This window comes from Pogona vitticeps, chromosome 1, assembly GCF_051106095.1.
Source record: "Pogona vitticeps strain Pit_001003342236 chromosome 1, PviZW2.1, whole genome shotgun sequence".
Classification (NCBI taxonomy): Eukaryota; Metazoa; Chordata; class Lepidosauria; order Squamata; family Agamidae; genus Pogona; species Pogona vitticeps.
In genome coordinates this window covers 255,783,095-255,809,451 of record NC_135783.1, presented here as the reverse complement: position 1 = coordinate 255,809,451, position 26,357 = coordinate 255,783,095, and the positions used below count along the sequence as shown (strand labels likewise).

Sequence of the window (26,357 nt, the reverse complement as noted above, 5' to 3'; positions counted from 1 at the left end):
CACTTCATAGAGCCCTGAGTAGACCCTTGGTCTAGATGGGCTGGATAAAAATCAAACAAATAAATAAATCTAAAGCACTCTCTGGGCAGTTTACAACGTAAGTATGCAAACAACACTTTGTCCCCACCCAACCCCCAGCAAGTTGAGTACTCATTTTATTGACCTTGGAAGTATGGAAGACAGAGTCAATATTGAGCTGGCTACCTGAATCCATTGGGATTGAACTGAGGTTATAAGCAGAGGCTTGACTGCAGTAGTGCAGTTTAACCACCGCACCAGAGGGCTCTTATATTTGAATCCTAACAAGGGGAAGCATTGAGGGCAGGGATTGACTTCCAGGCCTTCCTCCACCAGGGCCCCCATAAATGCCTCTTATTAACTCCCACACCTCACCTTTTCACCTGCCCTCTTTCAGGCCTTACAAAGCCAGGAAGGTTGAGAATTAAGTCTGTGGCACTCAGCCGAAACACTCCTTTCCCTCCTCCCTTCAGCAGCTCTGAGCCAGGCCCTGCCTCAGTATTCGTTCCTGGCAGGAAACTGGCCAAGGCAAAGGGGCAGGCAAAAAACAAGGCCATCTGCCACTCAATGGGCCCCGGTGGGAGACAAACTAATAAATTTGCCTGTGATTTACTTTGCGCTATTCAACAACCAATGAGTTTCCACAAGTGGAAAGCCGCATGGTTACTTGTGTGCCTTTCCCACCTTTATTCAATTTTTTTCCATGTCTCCCTAAATATCTTGGTTCATATCCCTAGAGGTACGTGTACCACAGATTGGGAATTACAGTTCTAGAAGGTAGCTTTTTAAAAAAGGTAAACAATCCCATGAACAAATATTTCTCTCTATGCCTATCTTTAACTTGTTATTTTTAAGGAAATAGTTCTTCTCACTATTTGTGAGATTGGAAAACTCATGAGATCATACTGTAGGTTCTGGATAGTTCTTCTACTGCAAATTCTACAACTGGATGCCTAATTCCAGCATGCAAGGAATCAAAATATAACATCTGCATTGATGAAGTGAGGCCACTTCCCAACTAGTTCTGTTACTCTAGAAATCTCAAGTCTGTCCTTAAATCAAATCTGAGTCAAGTCACCAGGTCTACTTGAGACCAACTTGACAGTGAGTCTGACGACTCACGTCCCCATCCCTGGTAAACATTTCTAGTGAGCAATGCCTCTCATGCTACCCAGCTAGGTCTACAGCTCAGCACTTGCACATCACTTGTTCAGGATTTATATAAGAGCATTCTGCTCTAATGTTAAAAAAAAGTAATAACTGGGCTTAATAAAGTTTTGAAACAGTACTCACCTAAGCCTTTTTTTTTTATGATGAAGGAGATTCTGCCAAGCCAGTCTCAGACAGAAACAAAAGACCAGGAGAGCCAGTTTATTTTCTGAATGAATTTATTGTTTTTGAACTAAAGTTGCTCACAGTTATTTAACAAGGGATACATCAGAAGGTTCTTCTTTGTCCATTTGAACTGTTAAATAATGTCAGTTTGTGTCTGCATGTGTGCGCGTGTGTGCGTGTGTATTTGTGTCTTCAAAGTACAAAATAGGAAGGATAACAAGAGGTATTGCTTTCATTTATTCTTATGTCTTGTGTAAGTAATTCCCTTCCTGCTTGTACCATATGGGTTTTGCTGTATTATTATTATTATTAGTCTTAGTATTATTAGTATTATTCTGTATTGAAATCCCAGCCTTTTGTAGAGGTACAATGTAACAGAAGCATCAAAATCTATACACAAGGGAAGAGAAAAGAGGGGAAAAGGCTGAGGGTGGTGGAAGGGAGCCTTGGGGGAGAGGGAAGGAGAAGGTGGAGGCAGAAAAGACAACCAAAGCAAAAGAGACTAATTTACAGCAATATCATGCAATTAAAACTGCCCCCAAACCTCTTGTCTCTTCCCCTCCCTCCATCCCTAGCCATCAGCCTCTCAGTGTCTGACATGCACACAGCAATACAAGAGAAAAGCTTCCGATTAAGAAAAAAAAAATGAACGAACAAAACACCCTCCCACTTTTGTGTCTCTTCAAAAAAAAATATCTTTTTTTTCCAAACCTATGTACAAGAAAAACAGGTGCAAGAAGGGGCAAATAAATAAACAGATACAGAAATACATAAAGAACGAAGACATAAAAGAAACAAACAACCAAAACAGAACAAAAAACAAAAAAGGAAATAAGACTGAAGTAGAAATCTAATATTATCATTAAAAATCTTGCAGTATAACATACACTCATAGGAACCCAACAAACAGCAATTGAAGGTAATAAGAGAATTTAACACTTATACTAAATCTACATTTTAAAACATATTGGTAAAGTAGAATTTCTCCTGCTGTTTTTTTTTTGTCTTTGACACATATGATTATGGTTTAGGTATTTTTGAATGTGGGCCAGATCTGGATACACTTGGACAAAAAGAGAGAGAGAGGAAAAAAAGAGACATACATGGAAAAAATTGAAATGTTGGTGAGAGGAATGTTAAGTGGTTTTTGTCATCATTCTTTCCCCCCCTCTCCAAAATAAAAAAGAATCAGTGTCACCTCTACACAGTAATGAAAGCAGAAGATATATCTAACAGCTTAAATTTTTAAATATATATATTTATATATATATGCATTATAAATAAAAACCAAAACCTAATCATAACTTAAACACACACAAGAAAATTCCACCCACCCACCCTTCTTGAAAAAAAAAAAAAAGCTTAGAAAAATATCTTGCAATACTTTTAAAACTTTACAGTAGCTTTGTGTTTAGGTCGCCCATAGTGCTATCTCCTCCATATCTTGCTCAGATGAATCAAGGACCAGTGGTTGTACATGCATGCGCGTGTGCACGCACACACACATACGCACTCACGCACGCATACGCACGCACACACACATACACACACAGACAGGAGGGGAGAAATTACTCGTTTCATGTTCTTCTTTTGCAATAAAACACACACACACACACACGTGCACGCACACCCACCCACACACCAGATAAATAAATAAATAAATAAATAAATAAATAAATAAATAAATAAATAAATAAATAAATAAATAAATAAATAAATAAAACCAGCAAATAAAGAATACTGATATATCGATGCAGCACTAACGACACAATAGTTGCATCCAAATGCACGATGCAGCAGAGATTTCAGCTGGTAGAAGGAACTCCCAGGATGGAAGGAAGGAACTGAGGGAGAGACGGAGTTGAGAAGGAGGAACAGCAGCAGCAGCAGCAGCGATGATGGTGATAATGGCAACAGCACTTGGCAGTAGAAGAGATTGTCCTCAGACAGGTGGATTCTCCTCCCTCCTCCTCACTGCCGAAAGCTGCCCTTTCCCTAAGTTTCAGTGTTCTTATTTGTCTGACTTCCATTTTTGGGGTTTTCTCTTAGCTTATGTCCTGCCCCTCCAGGAGGTTTAAAAAAAAGGGTGGAGGTGGTTTAAGATAATAAAAACACAAACACAATTTGAAAAAGGGTAACAGGGCAAGGAGGAAAAAAGGGAGCAGGGCAAGGGGGAGAAAGAACCAGGAGGACAAATTTCCTCTTGTAAAACATCCCAGTTTTGAATGAGAGAACAGCCTGAATATGTCATGATATCCCATCTCCCCACCCGCCCCAACCCCCAGCCACGGTGGTCTGGGTTTGCCCGAGGGGAAGAGCTAAGATGCTTCTCCAGTATGTTCCAACTCTGAAAGGTTGTATCTGAGCAGTTCTTCAGCGCAGAGCACCAAAAGAAAAGCGTGAGCTGAGGGCCAGTGGACAGGAGGAGACCCATTTCCTGCAGTGAGAGAGGGGGAGGCTGGGTGTCCCCAAACAGAACCAGTCCGAGTAGAGTCTTACATCAGCAGCCTTCCGTGAACAAGTGTTCGCAGAGCACAGAAGGTGAAGCTGTTGGGTTGGCATGTTAACTTTTCGGGATAATTCCTGGTAGCAGAGTGGAAACAAGCGGTGGTGGTCAGAAACTCAGAGAGAACAAGAACAAAAATGGCAATGGGCGGGGCGGGGGGGAGGAGAGGTCAAAAGTGAGAGGAAGAGAAAAGAAACAAACCGGGAGGAGGGAAAAAAAGGGGGACCCAAGATTTGCCAAATGGGATTTGTCATCTGTGCTACCTTTTTTTTCTTTTCTCGTTGCTTTTGTGTTGCTTCAGAGATAAATATTATATCATATAAATATATATGTGTATGTGTGTGTTTTATCTATATCTATATATGTATATATATACAGTCATTCCTTCATACAAAAGTTGTCTATAGACAGTTTTGTATTGTTGCAGCAATGTATATACATCTGTCTATTTTAGAGGTTAGCTTGCTAAAGAATACTCATTCATTTGGTTTTCCTGACTTTTTCTGTTTAGTTATTTAATCTGTTCTTTCTTTCTTTTTTTTAAAAAAAGAAATTCATTTATTTAAGGTTGGTCTTGTAGGCCGAGTGACGAGACCATCTTTGCCTTCTCTTTGCCAGCGGGGTACTTAGTGTCTCCTCTAGACCCATAGTCATTAGCATCGGAATCGCTCCGCTTGCTGTTTGCGCTATGCTTGGTTGGCGTGCCGGGGGGATGGCTCACCTGCCCGTTCTTCTCGTCTGAAAAAAGTTGTTTAATTACGTCAAAGAAGTTACTCAATGGGCTGCCTGGGTATACAAAACAGAGGAGACAAAAAGGAAAAGAAAACAAAGAAAGCGAGAGAGAGAGAGAGGAGAGAGAGAGAGAGAAGAGAACAACAAACAAATGAACAATGGGGTTTCAAACAAGAAGAACATGATGAGCGGTCCAGAGCCACGTGCATGGGTGTGTGTGGAAGATGAAGACGATGAGCAGAAGAGGAAGAGCATCAGGATAGGAGCACTGCCCTGCCTAAGCATATGAAAAACTTGGGGTCAAGAATGCCACATCTGGTGGTTGGAATCTTGCAGTGCACAGCTAGAACACAACTTTTCCCTGGAGGGCAACTGAATAGCTTTAGACAACCTGCCATGAGTAAAAATGCCAGAAAGCAGTTAGGTATAGACACTAAACCTACAGGAGATTCTTTAGAAATATTTCTGAATGAATAAAGCCAAGACTAAGGTAAGTGACGGGCACTCTGAGCCTAAGCACACTTATTGGGTTGTCAGTTCCTATTACTTTCAGTGATCAAAATCCAATTGAGAAAAACCATGCACGTAAGAGTAACGCGACAGCAGTTTTCCTCTTCCAGCAGGCTATCCTTTACACTATCAGTCATCCATGGCCAATTTAAAAACCAATGCATGTGCAGAAGCGTGAAGGAGAGTCTACCAGAGGGAAATGCCTATATTATTACTCTTACATCATCATGTAAGGGAATAGGATTCTACGGTGGATCGTCCTTCTCGGCACATATGATTGAGCACAAAACCTTCTACTATAAAGGAATTTTGCCTGAACCACAGCTACACGTGTATTTCGACATATACACATAGCTTTTGCGTACACATACTGGCCCATTACTTCAAAAAGAAAAGAAGATCTGTGTTCATAAAAGAAAGAATTTGCTAATATGCTTCTTCACTTAAGTGAATGGAAAAACCCTTCTGGGTAGTCTTTTATTCCAGACATGAGAAATGCTTAACTGAACAGTTCCTCTCAGGGTGCCACCTACTATAAGCCTGTTGTGTTACTCAGCAGAAGAGCAGTTAGACTCAGAAAACACACACACACTGGAAAACACAACCAACAAATGATGATCAGCTTCTGTGAAATACACACAGCTGCCTCCTAACTCCTCATCCATAATCTGCATCCATTTTTTCCCCATGCTGTGGCTCCTATTTTCTTATGATGGGATCCCATGCTGGAGCAATAATGACTAAGTGCAGTCTTTCTATGTGACAGGCAGATCATAGCATTCAAATAACAAATAGACTTCTTAAGATGCTGTGGCCGAAATCAAATAGTCAATCACAACTGGAGGTGACCCATTTGAACCAAAGGAACTTAAGAAAGGAGTTGATTCATAAAATCCAAACTGCTTCAGTGGGCTTACTCTAGCTGTGACTTTCTACTGGATTTGTGTAAATGTCTATCTTAAAGGGATGTGGTGGCACTGCGGGCTAAATAGCAGAAACCTGTGCTGCAGGGTCAGAAGACCAAGCAGTTGTAAGATCGAATCCACGCGACGGAGTGAGCGCCTGTTGCTTGTGCCAGCTCCCGCCAACCTAGCGGTTCGAAAGCATGTAAATGCAAGTAGATAACTAGGGACCACTTCGGTGGGAAGGTAACAGCATTCTGTGTCTAAGTTGCAGCAGCCATGTGACCACGGAAGATTGTCTTTGGACAAACGCTGGCTCTATGGCTTGGAAACGGGGATGAGCAATGCCCCCTAGGGTCGAACACGACTGGACAAAAATTGTCAAGGGAAACATTTACCTATCTTAAAGACTCGTCCTATAGTATGACTTGAATTATATGCTACTGTTAAAGCATGGGATCTACCCAGAGAGAGTAGCTACCATGTTACATGATTAGAATATAGCTTAGCTATTATCATTCTGAAGTTGATTGGATGACAAGCATATAAAACAGAGTTGCTACCTTTCTTGAAAGGCATGAACTTTGCTCCCAATTTTGTGGGAAGCATAGGACGTAAGACCACATCCTGTCAGAGTTAAGCCAACTGATTTCAATGAATTGAAGGGTGCTTCATTCCACACTGGACTGTGACCACACTGTATATGCATACAATGGTGCCTCACACAACGATGTTAATTGGTTCCAAAAAAATCAACGTTGTGTGAAACATCGTTCTGTGAAACACCATTTCTCATAGGAATGCATTGAAAACTGGTTAATCCGTTCCAATTGGAATGGATTGCCATTGCTGAGTGAAAATCCCCATAGGAAACATCGCTGTGTGAAACAATGTTTCCTTCATTGGAATGTATTGGAGCCGACTCAATACATTCCAATGGCTTTGCGAAGTCCTTTTTCGCTCCTGTAAAAGTGTCTTACAGTGTTTGGAAGCTGTTTTAAATGATTGCAATGGTTAGTCCACCTCCTGAAACCTATGCAAACTGATTTTGGTGTTGTTCTGACACTTCATTAATTTATGATGATTTTTTGTTTTTTCCATTGGAAACCATTAGACAGACCATCCAATGGTTTCCAATGGAGAAAATTCAAAAAATCATCATAAATTAACGAAGTGTCAGAACAACACCAAAATCAGTTTGCGTAGGTTTCAGGAGGTGGACTAACCATTGCAATCATTTAAAACAGCTTCCAAACATTGTAAGACACTTTTTACAGGAGCGAAAAGGGAGATCGTTGTGTGAAAATCCCCCATAGGAAACATCGCTGTGTGAGGCAGCAAATTTGACAGAAAAAGGCATCGTTGTGTGAATTCATCGTTGTGTGAGGCACTCGTTGTGCGAGGCACCACTGTATTTGTTAGTCAATGCCATTCATCAGTGGGTTCATGAGGAATGTTGATGCTGGAAGCCTGACAGATCAAGAAACTATATTTTCTCTTTAGGAAAATTAAGTACTAAAGTTTCTCTAGGAGAAACCTAGACGCCACTAGGAGGAAGGGATTTGCATTTTTCCTGAAACTCTGCAGAAAATAGCAACTCAGAAGTGCTTCACTGAACTGATCTGAACAATGCACTACATAACCATAGACTCCTTTCTTCTCAGGACATGTTCTATGCAGTTTACACCACATTCTGAACAAAGTTATCTTTGCTCGGTTGCAAGAAAGCAGCAACAAACTCATGCCTCCCACAGTTTTCTACATGATGTCACACATCTGGATTGTGGCACCTATTCATGTGGGGTGTGGCACCTATTCAAAGCTGGCATGCCAAAAGAACCTTACACATGAGTTAGATCCACAAGCTACTATATAAAGTAACTATCTGCCACTTCATTTTTTTTAAAAGGCCCCCTTCAACCCCATTAGAAATTAGGAACATCTTTTTTCAAAGTATGAATTTAACCCTGGCATATGTACACATATTAATTGATTTAGAAATAAGCAAATTCAAAATTTACCACTGAGTAGTACAGTACTAAGGTCTGTGTCAAGTGAAACTCAGCTGGAAGACAACTGTATCTCCACCTCCCTCCAATGTGCAGAGAATGCCATTAGTGTGTAGTTTCACTTATGCAAGCCACTACTAAATATTCTCTACTTAGAAAACCCTGGAAAGGGTTGCCATACGTCAGAACCAGCTTGATCCTTTTTGTAAACATAAGTCCCTTTGATGAAGGTAATTTGCAGTAAGATATAAAGTCCAGTCTTTAACAGTACAGATTTGGCCATTTTGGGTTTTATCAAGTTGGACATGGAAGCCTTTTTGTCTTATATAAAAAAAATAAACCAGTATGTCCAAAATTCATTCAGCAGAAAGAGCTTGTGAGCTCCCTGATTTCAGTGTTCTTAACTGCATTTAATGCTAGAACAAATTTGTGATTACCTAGACTAGGACTGATATGAAAAATTAAAGAAATAAAATTGGAAGTATCCACTAGGAGTACTATGAGTGAGGCACAATCTCCTCACTGCTCCATCCTTGCTGCTAGAGGTAAGAATGGATATATAACATTTTCAAAACTGTTGGGGTTTTTCAATCCCCCTTTTCTTCCTTCTTCAAACCAACCAAACCTAAAAATGTAATGTGTTTAATATATGCTGGCCTTTGTGCTTCCATATATGTAACTGCACTGCTATTTTAATCACACATTTTATTTTGATTTTTTAAGTTTGACCTTGTTTTCTCAGTCACTCTAGAAACACTGCTGATAGGCAGTATATAAATCTTACAAATCAATAAATAAAATAACTGCATACCTGTGCATGGAGATAAAGGGCAGTGTCGCAGAAATGCTGCTGTTGGGTCATGGGACATGCCTTTCTTGACTGTGATGCTCAAATCTTGGAACAAGTTCTCCTACAAAGTAAATCTGACTCACTTCCTCCTGACATTTTAATTCCTTCTTGTTTTGGTTCTAATAAGATGATGTCAACAAACCGATTGAAAACGTCTTCCTATTTTTTAAATCCTGGTTCCACTTCTAGGTGGCTTTGTTTCAGGCAACAGTCCTTATAGCTGTTTATTTAGGACTGAGCACTGCTGAGCTTAGTGGCACTTAACTTCAGGGTAACAAGAACCTCCCCTTCCCACAACCGTGATAGGGCTGAGAAAGGAGAAGAGTGTAATTCCAACATCCTATTATCCCTTAAGGATGATGGGGTGTGGGGAAAATGAATGAAACAAAAATCTTTAATGAAAATCTAGCAGGTTTACTGTTGTATTTCATGCAATAGTTTCTTTTATACACTTTCTCAAAATTTTGTAGCTAACACAACTTTTTTTTCTTCATATGAACATCCATTGATGAGTGTATATGCGTAAGTTACTAATTAACTTTAATTGGGAACAAATTAACATGATTGTACTGTACTGCTTGAATGGAATGTTATCTGAAAGGATTAAATATGGTAGATCCTTTTTTTACAACAAAGCAAGAAAAGGAGACAGAGTCTCCCCAACGCTATGTTCATGCACGCTTATTACTTTTGGCTATACTGTACAGTACTGTATTTTGTTTAGAAATTTTTCTGTTTTCTGCCATAAGAGGGCTCCCTTCAATGCTGAAACATAACAGCATATCCATGTAGCTGCAGCTAGACATAGCCACCAAAATAGTGTCTTATCCACTGAAACAGACATGAAAACTCAGTCACAATATAATGGTAGTATTTCTACTACGAGTGAAGTAGCAATTCCAGAGTAGCTTATTAGACAAGACTTTAAACTTCCTATCTAAAACAAGTGCAGCACATGATATACTGCAGTGGATCTATTTTACAATGGATGTATTCCAATTACATTATATGGAATGTTTACCACCCAATTAGTTCAAGAGGCAACTGGAACACTATTATTATTGCTCTTGGATTCTCATACATGTTTCTCAGGGAAGGCAAAGAGTACTGAAAGGCTGCGAATATGCCCTGAGGAACAATATGCACGTTGCAGATTTTGTTGATTAAAGTTTGATCAGCTTACATTACCAAGATAACAGTAAGCACCAGTCGACAGCACAATGGCCATGTTAACTCACTGTCTATCCTAAACCTTGCCATATTTCTACTTTTTATTAGCCCAGCTACACCTGAACTTGTCTAAAGAACAGAGCATGCTAGTAGAGTCTTTATGTTTTTGTACCCCTCTTTTCCAAACATGGATGAGGTATTAATTATGGGTGGCTTCATTAGTATTTTGGTGATGTCAATTCCATCTCCAAATAGGCATCCACTGCAAGGATTACAATCTAATTCAATGTGAGACTCAAATATTATCTTGGTTTCTGAACTCTGAGAAAGCATAAGGATTATATATCTTGGCTGTACCTCCATGGTATTGAAGACAAAAGGTAATGAACCCCCAGAATTAAAAAAAAATATTCTTGAACTATAATGATCAGACTCTCCCAGCCAGCATGACTAACTAGGGGATTTTAGCAGCTGTGTTTCCCCTCCAAATCATTTTTCCCAAGCTGCCAATGTCTGCACCAGGCTTTCAATTCACTGGTTTAAGAGGAGGGGAAAAGAAGTATGAAATGTAGGATTTTTTTGAGTATGCCTGTTCCCAGAATTAAATAATCTTAAATTGTTACTTCACTTATGGGCACATGATTTACTTAACACCTACAGTCTTTTCGCAGACACAACAGTATTTTCGTTACATTTGCTGTATGAATATAGAACAAAATCCACATTGCCCAAATTCTTAATTCATATTTCTCCTTGTCCACATTCTCTTCTGCCTTGACAGCAACCAAGCAGGCAATAAAGTAGAGTATAAGAGAGAATCATGGAGGAAAGTTATGAAACAGCATGAGAGAATTTTAGTGTTGATAAATGAAAACTGAAGCACAAGAAAACCCTTAAATGTCTTGTTGTGACGAATTTAGGTTCCCATGTGGCTTTGGACCCCATGTCTTCATATGCTAAATGAAATAGGGAAACAAGAAGTGTGAAATAGAGCACTAAAAAGCTACAGGTGGTGCTTGGAAGGGCAAAAACATATACATTTACTCCAAAATATGCAACTAAGCTACTTATTCAGCAAGATGAGTTAAAAAAGGGATTGCAGAATAAGCATCAAGGGGAAGACAGGAGAAGCAGGTGCATAGAGAAATGCAGAAGACAAGCATGAACAAAACAATAAAAATGTTAGTCTTATTTATAACAAATGCACTGCATTTGGCAAGTTTTGAGAAATATTTTTGCATATAAAAGTACATGGAACATTTATATTTCCCCATCTTCCCCATAACTTTAAACTCTGTTGAACATCTGGAATGCCTTTTTTAAAAAAGTAAGAGCTGATTTTTATCAGCCCTGTCATGTATTGACATTGTTGGGGTCTGAGAAATTACTGGGAAAGTATTTCAAGAGAACAGAAAGGCTGAGGCGGCAAGACAGCACTTTCATGTGGAATTTGTTTTGGGAAGAAATGTCTTCTTGGAAACAAATCAACAAGGGAAAATTGTCCAAGGGCAATTTTGAGAAACCCTAACATCTATGGTACTTGATGTCCAACACAACAGTTGGTAGGAATGGAAGACTGTGAAAAGTTAACATGCACATTCTTAAAATCTGTGCAAAAAATTAACTTGTGTTTCAAGTATTGTATAGTGAAACTGTCTAGGTACTTCTGCTGACACTAGGTTCTGTCCAGTACATTGGGGAAAAAAAAATCTTCACACAACTTCTAGAATCATGAGAAAAGGTTAATGTAACACCAGAGCATGTTTAAAATGGTTTGAATGGTTTACATAAAGCAACCTGTCCTGAATATTTCTTCTCCAGCATAAAAATACACAAGATTGTGCAGTTAGGGAGGAATGACAAGCAAAAAGGTCAGAGCTGAAAGAGATACTTTATATATTTATATAAAACAGAAAGGATGGATGTTGTGGAAGTCACTAGGTAAAGCAGAAAATCCTTGGAGGAGGTTGGGTGCCAAGGAAGTAGAGAAGGAAGATGAGTTTGTATGTTTCAGTTCATTAATGTGGCAGAGACACCGTTGACAGCCAAAAAGAAAACCCTATGACCCAATGTGGACCAAAGAGAAATTCCACAGCACCAAAGTAAAGGAAAAATTCAAATGGGTTGCATAGGCAACTCTTTTTTAAAAAAAAAAAAAAACCTGACAGCTTTATCATTACTAGGGAACTATTGTACAAATAGTGTTACAGGCTACTGGATCAAAGAAGACAAGACATTCTACATTGTCCTCACCAGGACAGAGAAACTATGCATGAATACCATATACATGGAATCATGAGAAGGAACGAACACCATGAAGTTATTCAAGTTGTGTTTGGAAGCTGGCAAAATGAGAACTAATTCCTCCCAAAAGCAATGGACAAGAACTGTCATTGCCTCAGCTAAACCTTAAGGTTTTTCTTTTCCTTTGATGCCAACAGTTTGTCCCACCTCAGAGATCAGGGTATTTTGAATGCACTTGACCCAGAGGTATCTGAACATTAATTAACTAATTAAATAGCCCACCAGCAGAGATATTTTCTATGTATATTTTAATATGAAAAACTACTTCTAGTTCAGTTCTTAGGAGAAGCCTGCTACTGACAGAGTTGTTATGTCTCACTGGCAGAAGAATATGGGTCAGCTTTGAATTCTTATGTTTAAATCTATACAATTCCTTTCTAAATTTACTTGTTATCCTATTTTGGTATCATACTTTCCTATCTTCTATGTGTCTCTGCTTTCTGCCTGTATCCAGTTCTAAAGTCTTCTTGTCTCTGCATCAGCATTTATTTATGAATCTTTATGAGTATCAGAAAACGATTTGCATACATAACTGATGAACAAAACTCTGACTAGCAGCATGGCCTTCTTTATTCAGCTGAAGCTTTATCCATTTTTGGTTGCTCCAAATGATTTTTTTTTGAAGGGTACAGTGCTGGAAAAGATACTGAAAAGTGCAGGCAGAATGACTAACAAAGATGACTAAGGGAATACCTGACTAACAAAGGAAAGATGCATAATTAACTTTGGAGATTTTCTGCCAGAAGATGTGGTTTGGCCGTAGCTTAAATGGCTTATAGAAGGATCAGACAAGCTCATAAGAGTTCAGTCTTTTGAATGGCAACACATTATATTTCCCTTTGTACATAGTGCTACCATACCAATGAGTGCTAAATGCTGGAGGTAAGCTACAGGGGAAAGATTTCAACTTCTTTTCCTGCTTGCGGCACTTCAGATCTACCATGTGGCTTCCTCTTGGAGAAAGCATGGTGGAACAAGGTTCGGTCCAGGGCCCAGTGCTCTTCAACATCTTCATAAATGGCCTGGATGAGGGGATTGAAGGAGCACTAATAAAATTTGCTGATGACACAAAGCTGGGGGGAATTGCTAATACTTTGGAAGAGAGACTCAACATTCAGAAGGATCTAGACAGACTTGAACATTGGGTCCTATCCAATAAGATACAGTTCAGTGGTGCGAAAAGTAAGGTCCTGCATTTAGGTAGGAGAAACCAGATGCACAGGTACAGGATAGGTGGTACCTGGCTCGACAGCAGTACCTGTGAGAGGGATTTAGATGTCCTGGTGGACCACTGCCTAAGGATGAGTCAGAAGTGCGGCAACTGCCAAGAAAGCCAACGCAATCCTAGGCTGCATCAACAGGGGGATAGCATCAAGACCACGGGAAGTGATAATACCACTCTATACCATGCTGGTGAGGCTGCACTTGGAGTGCTGTGTCCAGTTCTGGTCACCAAAAAAGACGCTGAGGCCCTGGAAGGGGTGCAAAGAAGAGCAACAAAAGATGATAAATCCTATGAAGAACGACTAAAAGAACTAGGTATGTTTAGCTTAACAAACAGAAGATTGATGGGAGACATGATAGCAGTCTTCCAATATCTGAAGCATTGCCACAGAGAAGAGGGCATTGATTTATTCTCCATTGTACCTGAGGGTAGGATAAGAACTAATGGGTAGAAACTCATCAGAGGGAGATCCAACCTGGAAATAAGGAGGGATTTCCTGACAGTGAGACATTAAGCAGTGGAACAGTTTGCCTCCCGGTGTTGTGGGTGCCCCATCACTGGAAGTTTTCAAGAAAAGATAGGACAGCCATCTGTCCAAGATGGTATGACGTCTCCTGCCTTGGGCAAGGCATTGGACTAGAAGACCTCCAAGGTCCCTTCCAACCCTATGATGATTCTATGACTAGATGTCCACAGTTTCTGATCCATCAAGAGGAACCTTGTGTTTTCTGCCTCTAAATGTCCTAGAGTGATACCAGCTTAGATGTAGCCAGATCCCGTTGATTTACATGCATTTTGTGTTTCAGGTCCCTCATGTCGTTAAGTATCAACCATGGAAAATCGCTAAACTGATTATTTTGTTTATTGATTATTCTGTAAGTATTGTGTTTAACAATGCTGTTCAACAAGAGGAAGAGTCCCAAGAAAGTGATTGGGGGGGGGGGGATGTACCTGAGATGGGGAGGGGAAAATCACAATAGACTCTTAAGGTTATCACCTGAAAAAAGGCCAGGGCTCCTGTAATACAAAGAGTTATGTGGAAGGAAGAAGGAATTTTGTCAGATATAACTGGTGAAGTTTTATTTCATTTGCCTAAATGCTATAAGGCAATGGTAAATGTTAATATTACTGTGAGCCTGCCCTGGTCATGGCTGGCCAGCATAGTGGGCAGAGCTCACTCGTTGGGCGCAGCAGGCATGCTTTCTCCACGCTCAATACCCGGGTCTAGGCTGGGGAGCACACTGCCCTTGCAGGTGCAGCTGTGGGGATGGCTGAGCTAGAGATAAAAGAAAAACCGGAAAAATTAAGAGGATCAGTGGGAAGATGCAGAGGGCTGGCCAGCGTTTGAGGGAAAAGACGTCTGTACCGATCCACTTTGAGGGTAGCTGATGGCATCACCTGAATAAGCTGTCAGGGTAAGACGAGATGAGTGAGGATCCAAAGCTGAGGCATCTGGAAAGCTAAGGAGGTGTTGGGTGCTGCTGGAGATAATACAGACGAGTGGCTGACCCTTTCTCTCCCACCTTGAGCCCTGGGCCCTCCAGCCAGCCCAATAAGCCAGTTTCTGCCTGAACTCTGGTCATGCCACCCAGGAGGGGGTGTGAACAAATGTTCCTACTGTCAGAGCCCAAGGACTAGGGGTATGGCCACACAAGGGCAGTGTACCTCCTGCCTGCAAAACCTGCCTGTCTCTGGGCAAGAGATGCCCCATACCAGTTGTACTTATGAACTTTGGGGAGTGACCTAGCTCACTCACACCCATAAAATTGTGTAAACCCATTGGACTAGGGTCCGGGGTTCGTTGCAGGAGCTGGACCTTGTTTTGGACTTGTCTGTTACCAGCCCAGAAGGGCCTCTGTCCACAAGGACTTATGTTCCCAGCTCAGACAACAACTCTATTGCACCTGGCCTGGAGGGGCCCAGTTCTGCTAAGGACATTTTAGTTATCAGCCCAGAAGGTCCCAGGTCTGCAAGGGGCTGCATACCAGCTGCCTGTCGGGGCCAGCTGGTCTGTTTCTGTTCAGGATCAAGCTGAACCTGATCTGGTAAAAGACTTTTGGGGCAAGTTGTTTTCTCCCCTTCTCTATTTTAATAAGTCTCCTTCTTCTGCAAAGACTCACCCTCTCATCATGGAGGGGGTGTCAGGGGCAGCTCACAATTATCCATAGCTTTTCATATAAGCAAAAATACCCCTGCCCTTGATTTTGCAGGCTAAGCAGGATCTGGTGTGCTTAATATTTGGATAGGAAACCACCAGAATCTCTAGGTAATGCTAGGAAAGACTCCCGACTGATACCTTAGTCAGTCAGAACTGGTAACACTGGGCTGGATGGTGTTGCTTCTAATAACTAGGGCTTAAAGGGAGAGAGGATTTGGTATTTGATGTTTTTATAAAGGAAATAAAGATCTGTCTAGGATTCAGATGACTCTCCAGAAGGAGACTGGGGGCAATATATCCTGCTAGTAGAGATAATAAATCAAAGAAATATCCCTTGGAGAAGTGAATGGAAAGACCTCCCTCTGGCCGAGTGATGTGATTTTAATGACAAGGAGAGGAGACACCTCATGAATCAAATTCTATTCCTTCTTACACTGGTAGAAATGTTTCGTTCGTTCCAAAGCAGCTCCAGAGACATCATGAGTATGACTCTTCAGCTGAGCCATCACAGACAGCAGTGGAAAAGAAACAGCTATTTGTTAGCTCAGATACTGCTGAGAGGTGAAATTCTCAGCCATAAAGAAGTCTTGCTGCAAGTACCATCTTACCTCTAAACAGGGACTGGCAACTTTGGTAGAGCTGGGGGCCACACGGACCATTCAAAATGGCAGATGCCAAGCCTGGAGCAAAATCTGGCTAGAAGTCTTCCAGTTTTTAACATTGTACTTTTGCTTTTAAACAGTGCAGGAGGGTCTGCAAGACATTTGAAAGGCAAATAGATGCTCCTGGAAAAAGAGGGGCTGGGGAAGAAGTGACCCCTCCCAAAAAAAGCAGCCTTAAAAAGTCTCACATGGCTCCAAGAGAGCATGTTGCCTAATTCTACTCTAAGTCAAAACATAAGTCTTGCTTCCAAGCATCCTGTTCTGTTTTTGGAAAAAGGAAGCAGGGAACACAAATCTTTGGTAACTGAGGAGTAGAGGAAAGTAAGTGTTAGCTATGTCATCTTGAATCAAGCAGGACAAACGTTGAGTGGAAACTTGCTTGCTCTATGTTATTTGTAGGCCAACTTCCATCAAAAGCAGGACAATGAGGTGGGCCTGGAGTTAAGCTTATTTACAGCAGTTCAGTTTGCAGTGCTTGTGTAAGATATTTCATTTGCAGTGGTAGCAAAAGAAGGATCTCCCTAGATGGATCACAGCGAGAGTCAGGGAAATTAAGGCAGAATCTTACTGTCCTCTTTTTGGTATGCGGTGTGGGGAGCCAAGCAGTAGCACAGCAGCCAGGGGAGTGGTATAGGTCTGCAGAGCGGAGAAAGGGTAATTTGAAGGTGAAGTCAGAGTAAAGCCTTAAAAGCATCTACAATATCACCAAACACTGGGGAAGGGAGGGGTGTTAGCTGTGAGAAGAGGCGCTTACAAGACTGTGGAACAACATACACATGTGCTTGAAACATGGCAGGTTTGTGCACACATGTATGGTGGAGGGAAAAACTGGGCAGGGTGTGTCTTCAGAAGACAAGCAAATGGTACGTGGCTAATCATGTTCAGTGAGGGCTGGGAAGAAGAGAAGGTGGAAGGGAAGTTCTTACCACATTTGGAAAGTCTCCCAGTCATCAACTCCATACAGTTAGTGGTGTCTAGAGTATAAGAATGGAAAGAGGAGGGAGGGGAAAATATAAAAAAAGTGGTTTCCAAAACTCTATGTAAAAGGTAGTAATGTAGCAAAATCATCTCCTGCAGCAGAATGCATATAGGGGTTTAGCATTTCCACGTAACATTCTGGCCTTTCTTCCTCAACCTGTGCAACAGAAACCTTTTTATATCAGATGTATAGCATAAAGCAAACCTTTTCTCCACATTTCACATCCTCATACTTGTATATGCAATATCTATGTTACAACAGGTGCCTCATTTCTGGGCACTGGTAAAATCTCTCAGATAAATTTTGCAAATACTACAAAGTACCCTTAAAGGGGTAGCCTTTTCAGTCTACTTCAGCAGAAACAAACCTAAACTGAAATATTCTGACTCCTTTTCAACAGATTTAATTTCAGTGCCACCTTTTGTGGATCGCAATTCAATTCCTCAGATAAAAAATTCTGAGGTAGTAAGATTAATCCATAAAAGCTCACACTGAAATAATTTTGGGCTAATCCAGAATTGTTGCACTTCATAAGCAGTGATGACAACGGTATTTTTCCCATTGTCTGATGATATCAGGGCTCAACTGGTACCATCTATGTTTCAAACTACAACAAAAACCCAGGTTTTCATGCTTTTTACAATCACCTCCAGCATGTTTTCATTTCACTTTTTACTCACGGAACAAGACTCCTCTGTTTGAAAGCATACAATTTAGTGCTATTGCACTTACACAAACAACCACAAAAATCCAGTAGAAGATCATGCCTGTATTTTCCTCCAGGTTTTAAGAACTGTTATTTTTGGAGGCAGCAGATTCCCAAAGCAGATGAGCATCGGATGTCTGTTGTGTGGGGATTTTCAGTTTAGTTTTATTCCGGTTTTAAAATGAACAAACACAATAATGGAGCACAAAAATCCAGGAGAAGAACACTTCTAGAGTTTCTTCTAGATTTTTAAAATAGCGACTTTTGAAAGGAGCTGCTTTCTGAGGCAAATTATCAGTGGATGTTTATCATCATTAGAGCCTTTCAGTTTAACACTAGAGATTGGGGTATTTGTATACGAATATGAAAATCAATGCATAGGTGGAAATATTGAGGGTCCGGCTCCATGGGGCCAGTCTGTCCACTCACAATTTCACCACTGCCCCCGGCTCTGCGGAGGCTTCCTATTGCGCCATTGTCCGCAATCGATTAGCCACTCTGCGACCTAGCAGAGAGGCTTATCATCCTGCCTCCTGCCAGGAACGAGTAATCGATTGCAGGCAACGGCAGGATAGGAAGGCTCTGTTGAGCTCATGTCAGCGACGAAATCGTGAGTGAACAGTCTGGCCCCATGTGGCTGGACCCTTGTTATTTCTATCTATGTGGGAATATACATATTTCTATACGAAAACCCCCATCTCTATTTAGCAGTAATCTACTTAAGCAAAGTGGGGGGAAATGACATAGATGAAATCACAGTAGAGGTTTTTAAAGGGTTATAAAGAGTTTCTTTATATATATATGCCTAGTTCATGATTACTATTTTGTATATCTCCCCTCATGATTACTATTTTGTATATCGCCCCTTTCTTTCTTTCTTTTAGTATCAAATGAATAAAAATAAAATAAGCATTTCTTCATTTTTTTGGGCAAGATTTTTGATCCATTTCTGAAACAGACACCAATATTTTAAGAGAGAAATGGGATGGTGTAAACAGAAGTCCCAGTAAAACCTGTTTAAACCAGGACAAAGCAGGGAAGAACAAATGCTCCATCTGCTTGAGTTCTTAATTAATCTTAAAGGTGCCACAATATTTTGGTTGTTCCTGTTTTATTTTTGTTGTACAAACAATTCAAAGGAGGATCAATGAATAAAAGCAGTCATTTAAATGTGATTGTCAGGATTCTGCTGGGTACATCTGAAAGCTGAGGGGATAATATATGTTTTCAGTGTTTACCACATACAACTAACATTCACCATAGAACACAGATACATGAGAAGCTATTTGCAACTGTACTAACACAAGACATCCTTGAAAAGGTCTAATTAGCTAGTTCATATGCATGAATCCAGTATGATGATCTGAGCATCATACCAGTAAAATGTGAGCAAGGTATTATCCTACGTACATTCAAGGTACCACATTATCTTTCCCAAAAATTATAATTCTGGGATTGTAAATGCTAATATGTATAAGGCCTTTCCAAACACCTAATTTATTTTATTATCCATTAAATTGATTTCTTAATGGGAAACTTCCACCTTTCCTAAACATTCAAGGAGACGATCATAATGGGAGGAAACACATAAGAAAAAAAAATCTAAGTAACTCTTCTTCTGAGGCAACCGCTTCCATAAGCAAAGGCAGATGTGGGCAATTTGCCCCTTCACTTATGCCCTTGAAATTTGTCATGGCAGATTGGAACAGATGCAAAAGCTGCAGGAAGGATGTGAGGAAGTCTCACTGCACAGCAGACGTCCTTTCATGCAACACTGGATTCTTTCAGTATAATTGTTTAAAAGACATTCCTCACAAATAATTTACTTCTAGAATTTAAAAAGTGCTGGTCACCATTAAGTGGCAGAAGTGCTATCACCACCCCACCTCGTCACCCAACCACACCCTTCATTGCTATCATGTCATATAGATTTGCGGCTAGCCCTGGCTCATAGCTGGGGAGCAGTCCCTGTCCTCTTCCTGTTGTGGTCTCCGAAAGAAACAGAATGGCTCTGCTGGAGATGGAAGGATACAATCTGCTTGATGCTACATCAGGACACCATTCAATAGGTACCTCAATACCAGGACAATCATGGTAAAAAAAGACTGTGATGGGTATGCTTGATGGCGCAAGAACACATTTCGATACCAACTTTGTAGTCTAGGGCTTCTAAACATCTATCTGGCTCACAAAGAAAACCCTCATAGGTAAGGCTACGGACACACCAACTTTTTTTTCTGCCCATGTCAACTAAAATGCTTCTCCACTTGGGACTTTAGGTCTTGAAGGATTGTACTTCTGTGATGGGCCTGAAGGAAAATTAAACCTATGGGCCCACTTAATAAAATGCTATATTATTCATAACAACCCTGACAATGCCCATTGCCACGGGGAACATCCTAAGACATTTTTACTTAGAAATATGTCACATTCAGCAAAGGTTCTGCTTCAGTTACAGTTAATTCTCCAATTAGCACACGTTTGAGTCTTGCTACAATAGATTAACATAGTCATTCTTCTAGAACTTAATCCTGGTAACGTGTCATCCAAACATAACATCAAAGAACTAAATTCCATTTCATTTGATCACATGGGGGAAAATGTGAATAGGTCCATGAGATACTTGCAAAAGAAATCGCATCAGCACACTGTAAAAGAGATACTATTCAGCTTTTTTTAACTATTCTTTAGTTTTTGACAGTTGTGAAACTACAGTATTTCTAGGTCAAACTTCACCTTACACTAAAATGCCTCTAAGAAAAACCAACAGCTTTTTTAAACAAAAAAAGAGAGTTTAGAATAGTTATGTTTAACTCTCTTTCCATTTGTCACAATTTCCTCTCACTAGTAAACCTTCCATTCTGTGCGGTAATAAATATATGTTTGCAAAGATAAAAGCAGAGATTAAAGAGGAATCATAGTATCTCAATTTAGTATCAACTGAATCTTTTAAAAGCATATTTGGAAACTTCTTGGGGAAAAAGTGTAGGCTTTTCATCAGTGTTGTGAAAGATCTAGATAAGTGACTTCATGATTAATTTCCATCCTATATTGTTGGTGTTGCAGGAATATAATGCAATAAAATCCCTGAAGCTAATTTCTGGAATAGATTATTCCTAATGCTGTTATTTAATTTCTAGATCTTTTAGTTTAGCGTGATTATATTAGTGAAAACAGCACTTGTTGCTGTGATATTGCATGACCCAAGAAACAGACCCTGGTAATGTGTGGCCCAATGTGGTGGATGGAAAATTAAGAACCAAAATGTGGAGAGCAACTGCAGGCAAAGTGCTCCACAACTATTCCAAGGATCTCTGGCTTCTCATTATGGGCTAGAGGCCACCCTGTCGAAAATTATGGGGCTTATATGTGTGTAAGGGGGCAGGAAACATACCCCTACAAAACTGGTAAAAATAACAAGGACACACTCAATGGCCTACTGTGCACATGTGAAAAACAACCCTGATCTAGACCAAAATGGCAAAAATGTCTAGATTATAGATAATACATCTAGAAAGCAAATCCATAAAAAATAGCTCAGGGCAGACAGCAGAAGCTGCTGTATTATTATTCTTTATTATTGTTTATTCAATTTATATGCTGCACACATAAGAGTGCAGGTTAATTTAATATTCCAAACTAGTAATGTCAATAATATTGTTTTTGAGTATGGCAAGCAGCATAGAAACAATAATGTGCCTTGATGTTTGAAAGTGTGAAAGTTGGACAGTCAAGAAAGCTGACAGGAAAAAACCTGATTTGTTTGAAATGTAGTGCTGGACAAGAGCTTTGTGGATATCCTGGGCTGCCAGAAGGATGAACAAGTGGGTCCTAGATCAAATCAAGCCTGAATGATCTCTGGAGGCAAAAATATTAAAAATGAAGTACATCATGAGAAGGCATGATTCTCTAGAAAAGACGATGATGCTGGGAAAGGTTGAAAGCAGCAGGGAAAGAAAAAAAATGACCAAATATGAGATGGAAGCCACAAGCTTGAATCTGCAGGAACTGAGCAAGGCTGATGAAGACAGGATATTTTGGAGGTTGCTCATTCATAGGGTAGCCATAAGTTGGAAGCTACTTGATGGCACATAGCAAATTGCCTTGCTTACATCTCTCAAAATTATTGAACTCTAGTTTCTGGGCTTGTGATTTCATTAAGCACCAGCCACATTCTGGCATCTCTTAAAATTATGAATTAGCAGAGATGGTTGAATACAGAAGATGTCAGAAAAGGGCTAGTTTATTTAAATGTTGTGGGGGGGAGCAAAGCAAAAGGAAAGGTATGTATAAAACAATCTCAGGGAAAGGGAACTTGGAAAAGTAAGATAGGACTGGAGTAACTGTAGGTAAGGGAGCAGAAATAGAGATAACTTAATCTGAAGCAGAGCCCAGTAGGGTGTTAAAACTCTCACCAAGAAAGGTTGGTATCTCCCTCTCTCAAACAAACAAATGAATTAAGAACTTAATTGGAAAAAAATCTAGCTATTGAATATGTCAAATCAGAATCTGCAAAGAAAGTTAATGCAATGCTTTGGGTCTGTGGAACTCTGACATACACATGGAGGATAAGGCTGTTAATGACTAGTAGCCATTATAGTTGCAGGTGCAGAGGTAATACGTCCTGAATCTCAGTCTGTGGGGAACAACATTGAAAGATGGCCATCATATCCAGGTCTTGTAGATTTCCCACAAAGTATCTAGTTGGCCACTGTGGCACACAAGATGCTAGTTTAAGCAGGCCTTTGATCTAATCTAGTACAGAAACTAGATTCCTATGCATGGGCATACAACATTTGGGCATCTGTGCAAATATTGATGGGTGTTTCCAAGAACTAGTAATCTAGTTACTGGCCTATACATGAAGCAGAATGAAATGATAGAATATACTGCAACAGGTCAGACTGCAGATATGAATACCATTTTTCAGTGCTCCTCCATCTGAAAACTTCCTGCAAGTAGAAAACCGTAGTAATGAGGAAAAGGTTCTGGTCCAGCTTTCTCCATGGTAGTCTTCAACTTACAGAGAATTCTCTTTTTACACAAAGAAACATTCAAAAACTGTTTTGTGGCCTGAAATGATCCAGTCTGTTTTACAGAATTATTCATGAGCAGGTTGTGCTCTAGATACATTGTCACAAGATATAGTGTACAGATACAGTCATCCATGGGATGTTCATGGGACATCCCATGGCTGTAAAATACTGTCATCACTAGGGAGAGGATTTCTATGACATTTCACATTTTCTCTGTAACTGACATTTGAACCCACAAGCAAGTTCAAACATATTTATCTCACCTCGCCTTTCTCACTAGGTAACTCATAAACATGTTCAAACCTACCCGTAAGCTCAAATATATGTTGCAGGGGAAAAATGACATGCCATAGAAATCCTTCCCCTCACTCATGCATGCCTTGCACTTCTTCTTCCATCACATTTAATTGCTCTGTGTTCATAGCGAAGTTCAGGGTGGTCCCCTTTTGAAGTTCATGAACACACTTCAGAAGCAGCACCAAAGAAGAAATTGGGAGACCTCTGCTCTGTTGTTACTAATGTGCCATGCCCCGTTTCATTTATATGAATATATTCTGCAGTCCTGGCATACAGAAAATTTGCCTTGCTATGAGCTGTGCTTTCTGTTGTGCAGACAAATGAAAAATAAAATAAAAAGAGAAATACTTTGGGAATCTGTTCTCCGTATGTGTCTTTGTGTGTAGAGATATTATACAGTCATTCATTTTCTATGATGCCCACCATGTTTCTGCTGAGTCTTGAAGGCATGCTAAGCTGATTTTGCAGCAGCCACCAGCAGGAAGACTGGTACAATCTCTGAGTGATTCATGGATATCATTATTGATGGTGGCATCACAAATCAGAACAAGGGATGAAACCAATTTCCTTAGTTCAGAAAAGATGTGATTCTAAGCAGAACACATAACACTCCAGAAGTCTGGTCCTACTTTGTAATCTTAGAAAACATCGTACTTAGGAGAATTTCTCATAAAGCTAATTTTAAGAGCTTGCTGGAGTTCAATACAACACCACTATCACCCATAAGAGAAGATTACCACACTATTGTATAAACCTGGGATGACCAAACAACTGTTTCTGGATTGCAAACTGCAGCCCAAGCCAGCTCAGCCACTGCTCAGGAATGCTGGGAGTTGCAGTTCAACAACATCCAGAGGATCACACTTTCCCCACCCCTGTTCCAAAGACTGCTTAGATCCAAGGTCCTTCCGAGGGACAGGCTTCTGATCGGCGTATTTCCAAGATTAAATTCTTATGTTTCGCAGGCTTGAATCTCATTCTTATGTTTCAGGTCTTTGCCAAAAGCCAATTCAGGAGAAATTATCACCCCACAGAACATTTAAAAAATACTTTATCAAAAATAGCTCATCATTTAGGTTTGCATAAATACAAACCATACGGGTTGTTTTAATTACACTGGTGTTCCACTTCTTAACTAATTCTGGAAGAAAAAAAAACATTTGCAGATAGCAACGTGAGGTGCCAACTTTCCTCAAACACAAGGATAAGCAAAGCACAGCCCTCCAGATGGTGCCAGGCTGCGAAATCCCTCTGCCGTATCTGGCATAGGCAACAACGTGGAATGGTGGAAGCTGTAAGCCAACAGCATCCAAGGGCGACACATGGCCCACCACTGCAAAAAGAGGTTGCTTCACTGCTAGATTTGTGTCCCAGTGGTTTTGCTTTCCCTCACTCACACCAGCCATAACAAGTGGAGTGTTCATATAATCTCACAGCAAGTGGAAAAAGAAGTAACTAGAAAGTCCAGGCAGCAGATATGGCAGCTGAACAAGTGCCCTGTTGCATTGTTACCAGAAGTAAGAAGTAACGTTAGATTCTCTAGCTTGCAGTCTGACAATTATATTGTTGGATGCTGGAACCTGAAGCCATGGCTGACAATTTGAAAACAGATATGCAATAGGCTTGGGGAAAAGAAGGAAGTTCACTCCTAGGGTGGAATGACTGGTTGCTTAATATTGCCCACCCAGAAAGCTAATTATTTCCCAGTGGGGGGAACCTACTAGAGGAAAGGAACCTGTTGTGAAAGCAGAATTGACATAAACGGGGGAGGCCATAATCTATCCTTGCAAGCATCACTTTTTCCTAATTGGCATAGAATCCTTCAGACAGGATTCCTCTTTCATTCAAAGATCCATGGATGCAAGGATTTCTAGGCAAAACAAACATTCAAAAAGACATCCTCTCTGCTTCATTCTGTAAATCAGGAGTCTCTCAAGGTATGACGTTTTTGTGTCACACGGGGAAGCAGTGTTGATATACCTTGATGTTGATTGGCATTCAAGTAAGACACTGAACTTCTAGAACGTCACTTTCCTGTGCTGTTTGGTTTATTCTAGCTTTAGATCTAAAGTAATTTAAAAAGTATTAAGCAGAGGTAGTCCCAAGAAGAAGAAATGAGGATGAGAATGGAAGATATTAATTGGGATATGCAGGTGCGACACAGGAACATACCACTGAAATGAGGCATATGTGTGCACATGCACACACATACACAAATACACACACACACAAACAAACACAAACAACTAAATGTCTATTGATATTGGTATGGGCTTGCAAAGAATGAGAGACAATAGAAGAAAGTCCTGTTCTGAAACCCAGGCAAGCCATTTAATGGGCTAGCCCTGACCAAGGAGGGTCAGGAGACGTAGCAAGCATAGCCTTCACAAAATCTGGTGGTGACTGACTGGAGACAGTTGGGGGTCTAGAGCACATCGGTGGCAGTATTGCACCAGCTTTTCCTGCTCACAGTATATAACACTTGTTGACACAGAAGGCCCCAGTCACTCACCTGTAATGGTGCCTGACTTGAAAGGTGTGGGGGGGCATTACTTTGTTAGCAGGTAAGCTGTCTGAACCCCTCCAGAAGCCAGAATCAATACAGATACTTTGCATTTTAGTCTGTGAGCTACAGATTAAATTCAGGTTGCTTCTGAAGAAAGCAACTGTTCCTCACAGAATATAACTTGATTCTGAACTATCCAGGCTGAAAATATATTATGCAGAGCTGAATACATCCTTCTTTCCTAAACAGCAAAGAACAAAACAGTGGGTTTTGTGCTGGAATGCCAATAGCATTCCTCCTTGTGCACAATCAAAGCTCACTTGGTGTTGATCCTGGTATCAGCTTCCCATTAACTCCTGTCACATTTCAGAATGACTGGCAAAGCATGCTCTTTGCAATCACCTTTCTCTGGTGTTATTTTTGCTTCCATGTTTCCTCCTCAACTACAGTCT

General features: G+C 40.4%; 1 protein-coding gene across 23 annotated transcripts in view; it reads right to left on the bottom strand.

The window, feature by feature from the left end:
- Positions 1–1,388: 1,388 nt before the first annotated feature.
- BRSK2 (BR serine/threonine kinase 2) overlaps positions 1,389–26,357 on the bottom strand; it is a 536,847-nt gene continuing 511,878 nt past the window's right edge. For 9 of the 23 annotated variants that reach the window (XM_020788805.3, XM_020788810.3, XM_072985646.2 and 6 more), the window contains 2 exons: positions 17,308–17,355; positions 1,389–4,645 (listed from right to left, as the gene is read on the bottom strand). In XM_020788805.3, the coding sequence (XP_020644464.3) occupies positions 4,422–4,645; positions 17,308–17,355 (272 nt within the window). In that variant the 3' untranslated portion in view covers positions 1,389–4,421. Of the gene's footprint in view, positions 4,646–11,278; positions 17,018–17,307; positions 17,356–26,357 lie in introns of those variants that run through there. The other 14 variants (XM_020788806.3, XM_078383680.1, XM_020788813.3 and 11 more) reach the window with 6 other exon arrangements.